The sequence below is a fragment of the Falco cherrug genome, chromosome 15, assembly GCF_023634085.1.
Source record: "Falco cherrug isolate bFalChe1 chromosome 15, bFalChe1.pri, whole genome shotgun sequence".
Lineage (NCBI taxonomy): Eukaryota > Metazoa > Chordata > Aves > Falconiformes > Falconidae > Falco > Falco cherrug.
The window spans coordinates 24156115-24171629 of NC_073711.1; the positions used below are offsets into that span (position 1 = coordinate 24156115).

At 44.0% G+C, this 15515-nt stretch overlaps 1 protein-coding gene across 1 annotated transcript in view; it reads right to left on the reverse strand.

Moving 5' to 3' along the window:
• Positions 1 to 3406: 3406 nt before the first annotated feature.
• MSN (moesin) overlaps positions 3407 to 15515 on the reverse strand; it is a 47640-nt gene continuing 35531 nt past the window's right edge. Inside the window, exons 3-13 of the mRNA XM_055727394.1 lie at positions 14025 to 14120; positions 13240 to 13514; positions 12700 to 12783; positions 12200 to 12346; positions 11743 to 11839; positions 10365 to 10528; positions 9783 to 9913; positions 8949 to 9109; positions 8326 to 8418; positions 7686 to 7919; positions 3407 to 6647 (exon numbers count right to left, since the gene is read on the reverse strand). Of these exons, the coding sequence (XP_055583369.1) occupies positions 6483 to 6647; positions 7686 to 7919; positions 8326 to 8418; positions 8949 to 9109; positions 9783 to 9913; positions 10365 to 10528; positions 11743 to 11839; positions 12200 to 12346; positions 12700 to 12783; positions 13240 to 13514; positions 14025 to 14120 (1647 nt within the window). The 3' untranslated portion in view covers positions 3407 to 6482. The remainder of the gene's footprint in view (positions 6648 to 7685; positions 7920 to 8325; positions 8419 to 8948; positions 9110 to 9782; positions 9914 to 10364; positions 10529 to 11742; positions 11840 to 12199; positions 12347 to 12699; positions 12784 to 13239; positions 13515 to 14024; positions 14121 to 15515) is intronic.

The window sequence follows — 15515 nt, forward strand, 5'->3', positions numbered from 1 at the left end:
TCAGAGATGGGCTAACAGCACAACACACAAACAAATTCATGACAGGGCTTCTTGACAGCAGCCACCTCTGGCAATGCAGCTGCTGCCTGGCTGGGTGAAGACTGCTGAGAAGTTAAGAGTGCCCCAGCCAAGACCTTCACTTGCAGATGCCTCTCCTTCAGTCAGTCAAGGATGCTTCAGAGATGGATGGGAGGGTACTACTGCTGCATGTGGAGTATAGACAGCCTTCATTGTGACCTCACAGCTCAAGAGCAGTATATTTCACATCCCCTTGACCCTTCAATCTTGATGATTGAAGATCAGCCTTAGCTTGTATTTCTTTAAAAGATTATGCACAGCCAGAAGAAATAGCAATCATGGGTGCTTGTAATTTTCCATGGAGCTCTGGTGAGCAGAGCTAGATCGATAGTATTAACACCTGCTCAGAGCAAGTGCATTCTCAACAGAAGTTGGAGGTACAGTCCCTTCCAGGAGCTCCCAATATTCCTTTCTGGGGTCTCACTCTATTCTTTCCTTAAGATCTCCTCCTCATTCTTTCCTCTGCTTTTCCCTATACCCACTTCATCCTGCCATCTATCCTGAGAAAATCCATCTTAAAATTACTAGTAACTTTCAGAGACCCATCATTTGGCACTAGATGTTCATTTAGGCATTGTTCAGTCATAAGGACCTGCACCCTTGTCCACATACTGCATGCAAAATTAGACCTACAGACCTGACAGACAAAAGCCAGCCTCAGCCCCACATTTGATACATTGAGGCCCAAATCCTTTTTCTTACAGATAAGTTAATTTTTTCTGCAAGGGAGACATTAATCTCACACATGGAGTCATCTTGCATAAGGGTATGCAGCAGTTATGGGTTAACATCAGTCACAGATGAATTACACTGTTCTCTGCCAGTTGTCACATGCTCTGATTATACACTGGTGTAAGATAATTAAGCTGTGTGCCCAAGACTGAGGTATGTATAACTGAGGCTGGCACTCAACATTGACCGTACAGGAGAAACTAGCCATACCTCAGTTATTCCCTCTTTGTCACTGGGAGATAATCTGCCTTCGTAGGTGTTCAAGCAGCTGCCATACAGCTGTCTACAGTTATCATGCCTTACCCTGCATATCACATTATCATGCTTTGCAAGATGTTGGAAAACTGCTATTAGAGGCATCTACTTAAAGGAGAGCTACTGTAGCATGATGAACCAAGTCTGAAGGCATGGGAGATGGGAGTAGCCACTTCTAGGACCAGCTAACATGGCAAAAGGGGGAACAAATCTTGTTTAGTATCTCAGACTTACCTACTGGTTCCACAACCCAAAACAGATTTCAAGAGGATAGTGCTCTCAAAAGGCAGAGTCCTACCCTGATAAGCAGAGAGTAAAATCCAGTCTAGCTCCCTTACTAAGTTGCCATAGTCACTAACAGTATCCTACACAAGTTAACCTGAACTGATAAGTGTGGCATCAGGGGGTGTTCACATTTTATAATGGTTTATCACACACAAAAAAGGAAGTAGCCAGAAGGCTCCTGAGCCTGCTTATCTGTTCACTATCTCACAGCAGGTAACTTAAAATGCCTGTGCTTCCCTCTAAATGCGTTAGCCTGAGCAAGCAAGCGATATGCTTGTCATCTACCTAGAGAAGTCCTTACAGGAGTTGTCTCCAAATTCTCATTTGTTTTGATGGAGACCAACCACTTGCAATTCCTTCCCTTAGAAAGTGAACACAAGAAAAAAATCAATCACAGTCTTATTTCTACAGTTGCACTGACACTGAGCAGGAGAACAAAGTATTCCAGGCCAAATGCCTCAGTTCACTGAACAGATTTATCTCAATGAAAACCTGACTCTACAGTTACTTTGGCTTTTCTTTAGAGTTCTGAAGCAGTGCAGCCCACTAATAAAGCCACATTCCAAAACCTGCAAAAAGACAGTGTTTCTGGTCCCCAGCTCTTCTGAGAGCCTTTTATACACCAGTATGTCCCAGACAAAGGCATCTGGACCCCCAACACTTGTAGGTATAGCCTAAACTGGATCTGATCTGCATCCCAGACAGAACAGCAAATCCAGCAGAAGCTATCTACAGAAAACGTCCACACAAACTAGACATTGAATACAAGTCTCTGACTCTAAACTACAAAATGCTTTCTAACAGATTAGAAGAATCAAGTGTTTCCAGGTTTTGGTTTGGGTTTTGTTTCTTTTTTTTACACTACATGGTCCTGCACAAAAGCAGCCTTCAGCCATTAGGGCTTTGCATATTTCTCCAAAGGCAAACTGAATATAAATATACCTAACTGGAGAATTACTCAGCCTCTAAAGTCTCCACAGATACAGGTAAGGGAATGCCAAGAAAGCTAGGCCACTTGTGCAGAAGAGTAGCTCAGAGGACTCCCAGAACAGAAGCACAAGCTGAAAGGTGGTGTCCATCAAGGAGCCAGGGCAACAACAGCAGCAAGAACCCCACTGGCGGGAGGCACCCTCCCAGGCCAGCGCAACCTTCACCTGAAGGCTGCAGTAGCATTGAAGCAGACATGCAGTTCCTCCAGTGGTGTTCAGGCTTTTGGAATCCTGGAAGAAATGAGACTCACCTATGGAAACTGGATCCATGCCAGGCCCAGTGTGGATTGCAGGTCACCACTGCTCCTCACTTCACATTTTCTGGATAGACAAGTTCAGGTTTCTCCCCTAGCACCAGATCTCTATGCACTAACATGTTCTGATGAACTAAATCTCTGTCTTATTCTGCAATGCAGCAAAAGGCAGACATTCTGCAATGCCCCTCTTCACAACCACACAGAAAGCAGCTACAAAGAAAGAGCACACAGTTAGCAGAAAGGTGGCCAGTAGTCATGCTTGCTACCTTCCATCACTGGACCCAGTCCCGAGACCTCAGGAAACACAGGCAGAGACAGATAGCCACAGCAAGGTAGATGAACAACAAACTGGGCTGAAACCCCTGGTACAAGGTCAGGGCAGGACAGACCCAGCAGGACACTGGGGACAAGCAGCAGCACTGAGGCCCAGCCACCCTCTGCACGCTAACCTGGTCACACATGCCTGGGCATGGCACAGCCAGTGCTCGCCGGCAGCAAGTTCCAACAGCAGCTCCTCCTCCTTCATTTGACCCGTCCTTTTGCAGGTTAACCATGACACAAATTTATACGCATTGTCTCCACAAAGAAATGTGAATTCCAGTACTGGCTCCAGTCAGACAGCCTGGCGGTCTGGGGAGGGGGAAAGGGATGTTATTCCAGCAGCTACTTTTCAGGATGCAAGCAAGATCCCCGATTTGTGAGCGCACCACAAGGCAGACCTCTTGGGAACCACAGCGCAGACCTGTTTAGACTGGAGACACAGCAGCAGACTCACAGTAAACCTTAAGTAACCAGCCAGACACCATCTGCTGAACTTCTGTGAACTTTATTGGCACTTCAGGAAGAACAGGGTATGGATTTTAAAACTCCTCTAAACAGGAAAAAAACTGCCTTATTATTAAAGTTCTCTCTGCAGATAAGCACATGGATCCATGAATTACTCCACAACCTTAAGGAATTGATGTTTTATTATAATCCAGTAAAAAGACTGGTCAAAAATCCTCAACATAATTTACAGCAACAAAAAATAAAACAAGAAAAAACAAGCCAGGCAAACGTTTGACAAAGTACTTCCCTCCCCCCACCCCCAAGAGGAGTAGTTATCCAATTAAACTGGAACATGGAGAGGAAGAACAATTCACTGTATCTAACAAATAAAAAAAAAGTGTCTACAAATCTCACCGTAATACTGAAAGCTTCTTACATTAGTTTTCTTGCAAAATATAATTTCTTTACATACAGTATACACTTTCAAAGGAAGGAGGACCATAAAAATATCCTCCACCCCATGACTAGTATTTTCTAATTGTGCATAGCTAGAAATATTGAAATCAAATATCATTAGATAGCACTGGAATATAATACTGGTTAAGAAGAAGGTAGGGCTGAAACAACTACAAAGAGTTAGGTGGACTCACTGGCACAAGCTGTTCTATTCCTATATTGGACCATTTGGAATTAGAACAATTAAAAAAACCCCTATAAACAGAAGTCATACCAGCATCATAATACATGAGCTCAGCAGTGTTGTGTGACCCATCAAAGCAGAAAAGGTTTACTGGTTTATTATTTGAACACATATTCCAGGCACCATATACCAGCTTGTTAGGAAATCTTTAAAATGTAATAAAGGCTTTTCTCCCTGCAAAAGCATCAATAATTGCCATGGACAGAGCACGAGTGCTGAGAGCCAGCTTTAAAGCACCAAAACAGAAGTGTAAAAACCTTTTTCCCAGTTACTCTGTTTCCCCAGTAATGAGACTCATGTACAGCCAGTGCCAATAACACTTCAGTATAGAAACAGGCAAATCAATTCCTACAAGTTTAACTGCAATCTTCCATTTGTGACTTTGAAAGTACTGAGGTGTGTGGTTTTGGCCAACCAAAACTTACCATGTCGTGTTCCCTGCAAAAGCATGCAGTGTCCAGGGGAGAGAAGGGGGCTCCCGCAGGACTTACCTGGATGTTAAACAGCAACATGCCAAGGTATGTTCCCTAACAGAGGTTGGTTGGTATTTGTATGGATGTCCACAGACTTTTGTTGCTATAAACCACAACAGAAATAATACAGCACTGGTAAGGTTGATTCCAGCAGCCTAATGAATTCTTGGGGAAATACTGCAGTTTATTAACACTATCACAAACAATTCTTTTTGGCACAGTCCCCCCTTTACCTTTCCTATAGAGCAGGGAGCTGAAAATACTCTAGCATTCAGATATTTTTCTTCTATCACCAGTAGCAGTGATACTATACAAAGGGGGAATCCACAAACCTGAGAAAGTCACAAGATTTAGGATCATGCCCTGCGCAAGAAAATAAATCACTGGCTAGCATGATGACTTCCTGTAGGACAGGCTAATTCACGGAGGGCAAAGTCAAGGAGGACTCACAATGTCAGTGGAATCCATTTTTAAGAAGCCTCTTCTGAAGGTTAACATTTCCTTCTGTGAAGGATCAAGGCAAAACCCAATTCAACCCTGAGCATACGCCGCTGTTTCCTCCCCAGAAATGGCAGGAAGGATTCTGGGTAGCTACAGCATGGATAGCTTGGAAGACAGGTGATGGGTATTACGACAACTGGTACAAAAGGCTCTCAGGACCAGTCTCACAACCACTATGTCCCATTTCTAAGAGACAGAGCTGTCTGTTCCCAAAGCTACAAAGGGGCAAAGCATCCTTCTGGGGAAGGAAAAGCACTTGAGCCAGGGATCTGGCAGAATGCTAGTGAGGATTAAGGCAGCAATTGGACAAGTATCTCAGGATCCTCTCCCCTCAAATGCTGCTTGAAGCCAGGAAGACAGATGCAGTCTTGTACACGACTCTGATATAAAAGTAGTTTTTGGTCCCCAGCTGCTGATCACTTTTTATGATTGCATCTAGTTTAAACTAAAGACATCTGAGCTACAGAAGGTCTATACAGTCATAAGGCACCAATGACTATGTGCTAAAAAGGCCTCTTATGGAAAAACCTGAAATTCTATTCACATGACTAGAAATGTACTGGTTCAGCAAGGGAAAACACAGCTAAAAGAATTTTTAGTCTTCTATGTTTCTACCTACCTCTTCAGGTTTCCATTAGCAAACCCAAAAAGGAAGGCAGCATTCTTCAGCTATCTCTGCCTCACTGGTTACACTGAAGTCAGACAAATGACAACAAACAAAGCCATTTACCAGAGACCAAACTTCTGGAAAACATGGAAGTGGAGGTCCAAACCACACTACATCATTGGAAATATTCCAAAGGCCTCCTCATGATTAGGTGATTCAAAGTTCCATCATTAAATAACAAAAGGTAACACCAGCAGGAATGCCACAGAATGTTTGGTCTGCTTATGTTTGAAGGACAAAAGCTTTGGTCTTTTAGAAAGGAAGCCCACATCCTACGTCCAACCCTTCTTTCTAAGCTCCAGCCTCCCTTTCTCAACTACATGATTCAGACCCTGTATTAACTCAGAAATTTAGACCCTGGCTACTAAGTTTAATACTGAAGCTTGTGCAAGTTAGTAAGAAGGCACGGTGTCAAACTTAACACTTTACTGTACAAAATTCAGCAAAAGCATCTGCTGGCCTCCCCACCCAACAGGAGAGGACGGCACACAGCCACTTCAGTAAGCAATACAAAACTAAACGCAGTGAGACTTTTCCCAAAGCCAAGCAATTTCAGATTTGCCCCGATACACATTTGCTTTCCCAAGCCACCCCAGGAAGATGTAAATACTACTCATTCTTCTGTTGCTTAACTCCAGCATTTGCCCAAAACTTGATAAGTAAGACCTTGGTCACTCTTCTGTAGTGGTTCCAGCATAGCACAATTACGAGTGAATGACAGGAGAGGATGGAAAAGAGGGGAGAAGAGAGTGCAGGCCAGCAGGTGCAGGGGAGAGTTTACATGGACTCAAACTCATCAATGCGCTGCTTGGTGTTGCCCTGCCGAATCTGACGGAGGGTCTTGTACTTGTCTCGGCCTAGACGCATATTCTCAGCATGGATCATATCATTGGCCGTCTTCTTGGTTTCATCCCGAGCATTTGCCAGCTCTGAGGAAAGAGCCTTTGGAGAAGGAGAAACAGATAACAATGGGTTAGCATGTGCCAAAGACTCAAAGCTGGACGAGGTTCCTTGCTGATCCTCCTAAAGATTCAGTATCTATGGAGACAAGAAACAGATAAGCCCAAATGCTTATAATTCTGGGCAACCTCCTTGAGTAAGTGGGACTAGATGATCTTAAGTCGTCCCTTCCACACTAAGCAATTATGTGATTCTGTGGAAATACTTAGTATTTTTCCCTAATGTTTGATGACAGAAAACATCAGGCAGTCTGTCACCCTGTTTATCTATGCACAGGAAGAAAGACTCTCTCCCGTATACTTCAGAAGAAGAGTCAGGTGCATGAATCCCTAAAGACAACAGGAGCATCTTGCTAATTTGAGTAATTACTAGTGTTTTACCACAAAAAAAAAAACTTGCTGCAGAAGGTAAAGCGCACCTCTGTCTCTCTGCCTGTGCATAACCACCACAGCAGAACGCAGAACAAGCAAAGCTTGATGCAAGTCAGGCAGCTAGCAGGCAGAGTAACAAAATGCTTGGAAAGACTCAACGTCAGAACACTGGAGTTCTTTATCAGAAGGTGGTACAGCACCGCTGCCTCCATGCCAAGCCCTAGCGGGCTGCTCTCAAGGTTTTGTAATGCAACCCGGTCAGACACAGCAGCTACCGACAGCTGCTTGACAGGAACTGGACCAGGTTCTCAGATTCACAGCAGCCAGGGCTATGAACAGCTGTTAGACAGCTGGCAAGACTCACACGAGCACGCTATGTCTGACATCTGACAGATGCTGCCTTTTGGCACTGCTTGAAAATACTTCACTACTTCCAGTGAAATGGAGGTCAGGTGCCAAGAGACAAGATCTGCCTCTGCTCAATGGTTAAGCAGCTACCTGACAAGATCGTGATCACCCCTTCCCCCAGCTGTTTTGTTGTTTTTAGTTTGGTTTTTTAAACACTAGTAATACCTCCTAGCTGCAATTAACAGTGAGAAGACTAGAAGTAGCATGCAGGCACACACTCTCTCTGATGCCAACTTCTTACCTTCAAGTGTTTCTGGACCCGTTCGTTCTTCTCTGCTTCAGTGGTGCGCTGCTCCTCACTGCGGTCCTTGATGGTGGCCTCCGATCGCAGCTCAGCGCTGGCTTCCGCTGCATTCTCATCCTGCTCATCGTCATGCTCATTCTCAGAGTGCATGGGCTCAGTGACATGAGGGGTGCTCATGGCAGTCTTCAACTCCTCTTTGGTCTTTTCTAAGTCCTCCTGCACCATCTGTGCCTGCAGCAAGGCATGCCACAATAAGTCAGTCAATATAATCCTGAATGTGTGAGACTTCTCACAGAAGTACTACTCTGTGCTTATTGCAGAAAACCTTGTACCTGAAGTGGTACATTCCAAAGCTACTCCACCACAATTATCTGGAAAACTTTCTGCAAACAGTTCAGAGATTTGAAGTATGGTTATAATTCATGGAAAATCGGCCATAGGCCTAATTAGTCAAAATATTTCTACATAGAGTTAGAATAAGGCACTCACTCCACTAAGAAAAGCAAAGCTGGGTATTTACAACGCCCTCAAGCTTGCAGACACTCAGCTTAGTGTGGCATGTACTGCAGTAGTTTAGGTCACAACACAGAATGAAAAGTAATTCCACACAAAGATCTCTGCTCAGATTCTGCTTCACCTTCTGCTGCCATTCCTGGGCCTCACTCTCTTTCTTCTGCCTGGCAAGCTCCAGCTGCGTGATCCTAGCTGTGAGTTCTGCCATCTCAGCAGCCTGCAAAAGAAAGGCTTTTAATGAGAACAAACCCAAAGTATCTATTAAATGAAGCATTTAGTCTACATCCTGAATAAAACCAGTATCTCTAACTATCTTTTTGTTAAGGAGAGTGCCTTCCTGTAAACTTCAGTCCGAATCACATCTATGATGCAAGCAAAAAGAAAGCCAAAGAAGTTTTGGGTTTTGGGTTTTTTTTGTTTTGTTTGTTTGGTTTCTAAGGGTTTTTAGGGGTTTTCCCTTCTTCTCTAAACAGAGCTACAGAACTCAATTCTGTGAATCCAAACGAGGGAAAATGATCAGTGACATCTACACTATGTTCTCAGCATCACATACAAAAAAAAAAAAGGCAAAACACACAACAGTCCAGAGCCACTGTACAAATACACTTGTATTTAGGTGTAAGTTCATCTGGTTTAGGCTAAAAAAAAGAACGAAACTATGCTTCCTCATCATATTCATAGCTTCAAGAACTTAAGTGCCTACCCTGTTACTCTTTTCCCTATCTGATTTTCAACTCATCCACTTACCAGCTGTTCCTGCGTCTTTTGCTGATCATGGGATGCCTTCAATAGGGCCTCCTTTGCCTCTTCTGCTTCTCTACGTTCTTTAGCCAGTTTCTCTGCTTCCTCCTGAGCTCGTTTTCGCTCCTGTTCCAGCTCCATAGCTCTGCGGGTCTGCTCTTCCAGTTCTGAAAGAACAGGGGAGTGCATTTGAAGAGAGATTAAGAATGGCAGTAGAAGAGGAATGTGCCCTTACACCTATGCTCTGGATCAGTTTTCCTTCAGAGGGACAAGTAAAGTAAGTAAAGACGCAAGCAGATGTCCCCTTTCCTCTCTTTCACATTGTAACTGAGCTGGAAGACTGAGAGCCAGGCCTATTCCAAGCCAACAGATTATTTATTTGCCTGTTCAATTTGTGGGGAAGTACCCATCCCAAAATAACATCCTTAAAGGCAAAGAAGGATACAGCATTTTGCTTGGGCAACACCACACTGTAACGCTGGCCAAGCAATTAGATAGCATTCACCTCAGAGTAGTGGCTGGTGTAACCCCTGCTACACTTTTGACTCCTTCCTCTACAGATGTACTGGGATAAAGCTTCTAGCCAGCATGTGAACAACTGCAAGGTACTCTTGCTCCCAGAGAGGCATCTTGGCTGTCACCCATCTCTTTAATGCAAGTGGTCTTCCACCAGCTGCATGTGGAAGGCTTACATTCAGCTTCAGAAGATTAAACCAGGGCCTTAACACCATTTAGCACACCACACTGGAGAGCCAAACAGCTCAGAGATGCTCATAACTTTACTGCTTGAACCCTTCTCGCTCAATGCATCTAAGGAAATAAAGGAACATGTTGTATTACCTTGCTGAGCTTTCTTGGTTTGCTCCTCAATTTGTTTGAGTCTTTCCATTAGCTCCTCCTTTTCACGTTCAATCTTCTCCTTCTCCTTTTCTGCCAGCTCCCTCTTCTTCTTCTCATTCTCCAGCAGGGCTCTGATGAGGGAGAAATCATAATGCAATTTCAAATTAACAGCTACTTGGATTGGAGTGCTTCCTAGTAAAGCCATGAGCACACAAGACATGCACTACAGCACTCAGGTGATGAATTTCACTCCAGACAAGCCCCTTTACAGAAGTGCAAAAAGAAAAAAACTCTGCTGGCATTCATCTCAATGGCAAGTTCATAATAGCAACGTTGTAAGAGAAATCTCCTTGTATCAAGATCCATATTAGTCCCATCAAATAGACAAATCTTTAAGAAAGTAATGGCGCATCACATTTATGGTAAGTGCAGTTTCCATCATCCCATTAGATCTACTGAAGCAGAAAGCAATCTGGTCTATTTTTGCATCAAGGAGATTAAGGTGCTGCCAGCAATTTATCTAGAACACAGCGCTATGGTGCGGTGAACGACCGAATCCAGGTTACTCAGAACCCTACCAACCTCTCCATCTGTTTCTGATGCTTCTCTTCCCGAGCCTGTGCTTTCATCTGCTGCACCTCAATGGTATCTGGTTTACGTCTGCGCATGTAGAGCTCATGGTTCCCCATGCAGAGTGCCAAGATTCGTTTGTTAATCCGTAACCGAGGGGCATAGAATACAAAGTCCTTGGGACAAGAAAAAGGCAGAATTACACCTGTTCTTTCAGCATAAGAATCCCCCTCTGTATGAAATATGCTCTAAGACCCTAAGTTTTCTAGAATTGCTGGTCAACTTTTCTTAATGGTGTTTAGTTCACTGGTGGTAGTAGTTAAGACACCGATCTTTCAGGAATGAATTTCAACCTGAAAGATACCAACAGGGCAGAAGTGCCCAACTTGTTACAGTGTGCTGTGTTTCACTGTAAAGCATCCCTAGCATACAGAGTACACAGCAACTCAGCTTCACTGTTTTGTTACAAACACCATCAGGGGCTGGTTTACTTGGCACACCAAGACTATGACTTTTCCCATCTCTCCTCCCACTTTGTTACTTAATGCAGTAGCCTGGCCAACCACATCAAGCATAATATTTTATGCCGGAAAGGGTGTTAAACATTATGTCCAGTAGATAAGTAACTTTGATCTGTCAAAAAGGAGCAACAGCAGCAGGGGAATTCTTCCAAGCAGCAACGTAACAAGAATGACCAGAAGGTATCAGCTGACACAGGAAATTAATAAGCCTTGAAGATGAAACCAGTTACAAAAATTATAAGTTTGCAAGAAAAAAACCCAACCCTCCCAGCATACCCTACAAAATAAGCTGAAGCTTCAGCTTCAAGGAAGGTGAAAAACTACAAAAAGCCTGCAAAGGAAGCACTCACAGCTAACACAGGTTCCTCAGTTCTCTAACTGTATTATCAGAGAATCTGAACAGTCTTAGGAGAATCAGAAACCCTAAGCCAGGGGTCCTCAAACTTTTTAACCAGGGGGCCGGCGCACGGATGAAGTGGCAGGCAGTCATCTGTGGCTGCTTGGTTTCCCCCCCCCCCCAACCCCCAGTGGGGGGTGTTCTGTAAATACTGGGGGCCGGATTGAGGATCCTGGGGGGCCATATCTGGCCCGCGGGCCATAGTTTGAGGACCCCTGCCCTAAGCAAACAGCTTCTCCCTGCCACTGACTTTGAACAGTTTAAAGTTATACTCAATAAATTTCTACCCTCCTAGCCAGAAACAAAACCCAGCTGTCACCTTACTGCCATTAGACCCATTCTGTGCATACTGCCCTGAACAGATCACGTAGCACAGCACTCCTCCAGTCAGCATTAACTTTATTAATTAAAAGATAGTGTGCAAAAAAACCCCAAAACATTCAGCTAAGAAGCCAAAAGTTTAATTTCTTACTGGTGCTTTCTTGTCAATAGGTTTGATAACAAACTTCTTGTCATTGAATGAGATATTTCTGATCTCGCTCCAAGGGAATCCAATTTTTGGTGTTAGCCTGCAGAAATTGAAAGCAAAAGGAAATAAAAGAGCCCCAAGTAATTCCAAATTCTTGACTTACAATATAAAGTTCAAAATTCTACCAAATCTGCCCTTGTACTTCAGTACTCTTGTATTACCTGGAATCAGCAAACAAAAATCAGTCATGGAAATTAATTATGAACATAAGTAGTTTTTCAATCCCGTTTTTGGTTTTTTTTTTTTTTTTTGTTTGGTTTTGTTTTTTTTTTTTTTAAATGAAGAACAGAACCGGAGAATGCACCTGTGGCAGGGAGACTAGGGACACAACTGTCTTGATAAGAATGCCTTTATACTGGAAAGGAGCTGAAGGCAATGACAAGGAGAGGCGGTTTATTACCTGTCATTCTGCTCATAAATGTTGAGTCCAAGAGCATCTACGCCTAGCCAGAGTTCAGAGCCCTTCTTGTTCTTAATGCTGAAGTAGTTCACCCCATACATTTCCAGATCCTGTGCAATTTTCAGGTACTCCAAAACAGCATCTTCTCTGCAGCATGCAAAAAGAAAGCAGATACTCCTTTTTGAGTCTATAAGCCATTGCAGCAAGAAGTTGCTGTCTTCCTACACGGGCAGGGCAGCAACAAGTTGGTAAAGGTTCCAGGCATCACCCAAGTGGACAATATCAAACCCTTCAGACTCAGTTTTGTTTTACTAAAGAACACCCATCTGAAGTGGATTACCAAGGGCTGAGGCATGTGAACGTAGCTACTCTGAGCAAAATAACCTGAAGAATGCTTAACTCATCACAAAGCAAGCCACAGATTTTTGCATGCGTTCATACATTACACACTCATATATCACACTTCTTCAAATACAGCAGTTTCACATTGCATCAGTTACCTAATCATTCCTCGATGTTCCTCATGCCACACCTGGATCCTCTCCTCCCATTGGTCCTTGTTAAGCTTGTGCTGCTCCAGAACTCTAAGAGGAGTACACGGGATGTTTGAGATCAGCCACTGCATTTAACATCACTCTCAAATAATGCTTCATTAAATACTCCACTGGCATCCCACAGAAATATTCCAGGAAATACAGTTTTATTTTAAGACTTGCCAGACACACACCAATCAGTATTCAGACTTCTGAAAAATGACAAGGTGCATTCAGCTGTGCTTCTCCTTGTAGCATTACATTTCTTGTTTTGGAGCTTCTCTCACTACTTCTGATTAGTTTCTTCAGTAGCAACAAGATGCTTAAGATTAACACTTTTAATCAAGTGAATACTAACCACAACCCTCAGAGAAATACGAGGTTATATTTTATTCTGAAAATTCCAAACAAGACACACCACCTCCCCTAAAAAAAAAAACCAAAACAACAACCAAGTCCCAAACCCTTTAAGGCAAAGAAGGTCTAAGACCACCCTGGTTCACTTACCTCTGTGGGAGCAGTTTGTCACTAGCAAGGTAGCCAGACTTGTGCACCTCTTTGCTGAAGTCTCCATATTTTGACTGGACAGCATAAGAAGCCAGGAGGACAGCTGTTTCAGGAGGGCAATAAATGTCATCGTTCAGAATTGCCTCCTTCACTTGGAGGAAGAAAAGGCGCTGTGTGATGTCCTGAATCAGCTCTTCTGCCACATCCTCTGGGTAGAACTTGGCACGGAATTTGAAAAGCAGGGGGCTTTCTTTGCGTACATCCTGTGCTGTTACCTGGAACAGAGTTAGCAGATTTTATAGTCAATGTACCAAGTGAAGACAAGCATACATTAGAAAAAAAAAATTTCTCATTTGCAATGTAGAAGTGAGTGGACAGAAAAGCAAGGACTTTCAATTCCTTAACTGCTAAATACCTCATCGCCTCTCTCCACAGGACTTATGACAAGCCACTAGTTATGATCAGCACTAGGTGAGTTACTTTCCATGTTTCTTTGCAACCAAGATGCTCACATGAGCACCACATTAGCATGTTACCAGGAAGGATAACAGAACTGCCTGGAAAACAAACAGAACTAGATATAGGAGGACCAGGTCATGATTCTTTGCACCTTGGGGAGGGGGTCTGTATACTGAAGGAAGGCTACACCAACTTGCTAATTTTGTAGAACATCAGGTGTGCAGAAAGGCAAGAACAGATCCCTGAAGGAAGTAAGGAGGTTGAATTTGCCCTTGCTCTCCAAGAGGAGGGAACCCAGGACAAGTGAAAGCATGGAGCAAACATACCTTTTTGTTCAATTTCAGCCATGTTGAGAAGCCCTTGGTGTCCTGATACTGAAGTCCAAAAAACCAGACCTCTCTTAGACCAATAGTCTTGACGACCTGAAAGAAAGATGATTAGCAAAAGCCCCAGCCAGATGGGCTGATCTCACTAGCGGCTAGGAACGTGTTATGGGGGTAAGTTCAGATGAACACAAAGACGACCAGCACCCCAGCCTCCTGCCTCCCCAGTGCACAAATAAAGATGATAGGGCATCCGAGAGGTGTTAAGTGGGAGTTCTAGTGTATTCTTCCCTCCCCCTCTTCTATTTAAGGGTTGCTGCTATTTATAAACAACAGCTGGGACACCATTTTCTTCAGCTACTTATAAGCCAACACATATAGCCAAACCACAATGCAACAGCTCAGACAGGTGTAATAGCTGCCAGCAATCAACATCACAGCTCCATTTTGAGGTACACCCCTCACTTATCATGCAAATGTACTACTCCTGGGAAAGCCATGAATCACCCTGCCAGGTTGTGTCCTACTAGGTTGTGCTATTTTAAGATTTGTATTCTACTGTAGTGATACCTGTGGATAGCCTTTCACACAGCTCTTTAATGAGCAGCACCATTAAGGGGTGCTGCAGTGGGTAAGTCAATATGCTATTCCTTGTGCCAGGACAAAGCCACCACAGATATTACCTACACCACTACTAAACTCTCTCCGTAGTCACGTCCCTAGCACACCATGGGTGCTATGTAAATAAGAGTTAAGGCAGCTTTACAGACATACTGTAACAAGAGACAAGAGCCTCTGGGGGAGGGGGGGGGGGAAGACTACAGCAGTACAATGCCACTGTTGGTAAGAAGGAGAGGGAAGTTTCTCAATAACGCCTGTTCATTAGCAGGCGGCCGTGCCACAGGGTGCTGCAAGTCTAGAAGCTAAGCTCCCCCACACCTCTCCTGAACCCCCGGGAGCTGTTCTCACACCAGCAAACAAGGCACCTACGTGTCATCTCCATTACTAGACAAGGGAGGAAAAGAGTGAAGACATTTGTCTTTAGGTCAACACCGTACTTAAAGCGTGACACTAAGCTGCTTTTACACCCCAGCCACCCCTGGGGCTGGCTCACAGCTTCCCTCCTTCAGAGGGACTCAACAACTGGAGAGCAGGGAACAAGCCTTGCCCTGGGAGAGCCAGCTGCCTGAACACCCTGCCCCCCTGCCAGGTAAGCTGACATAATTTTGTACTGCCTTGTCCCACCTTTTACGATTTCTCCCTAAACACTTCCTTTGAAGTTACTTCCTTGTTAAATCCTAAGGATGCACTCTGCTCCCTTCTGATGTGGTCTCTAGCTTTGGCAAGATGCAACACTAAGGACACAGGTTCCCACAAACACATTACTAGTGAGATTCTTTAGCGCTCAGATCAGACATTTCTTCTGGCCTTACAACACCAGTGTCAGTTCCTTTCAGGCCCAGAAAGCAAAGGCAGCTTTCAGCAGAGGCATGC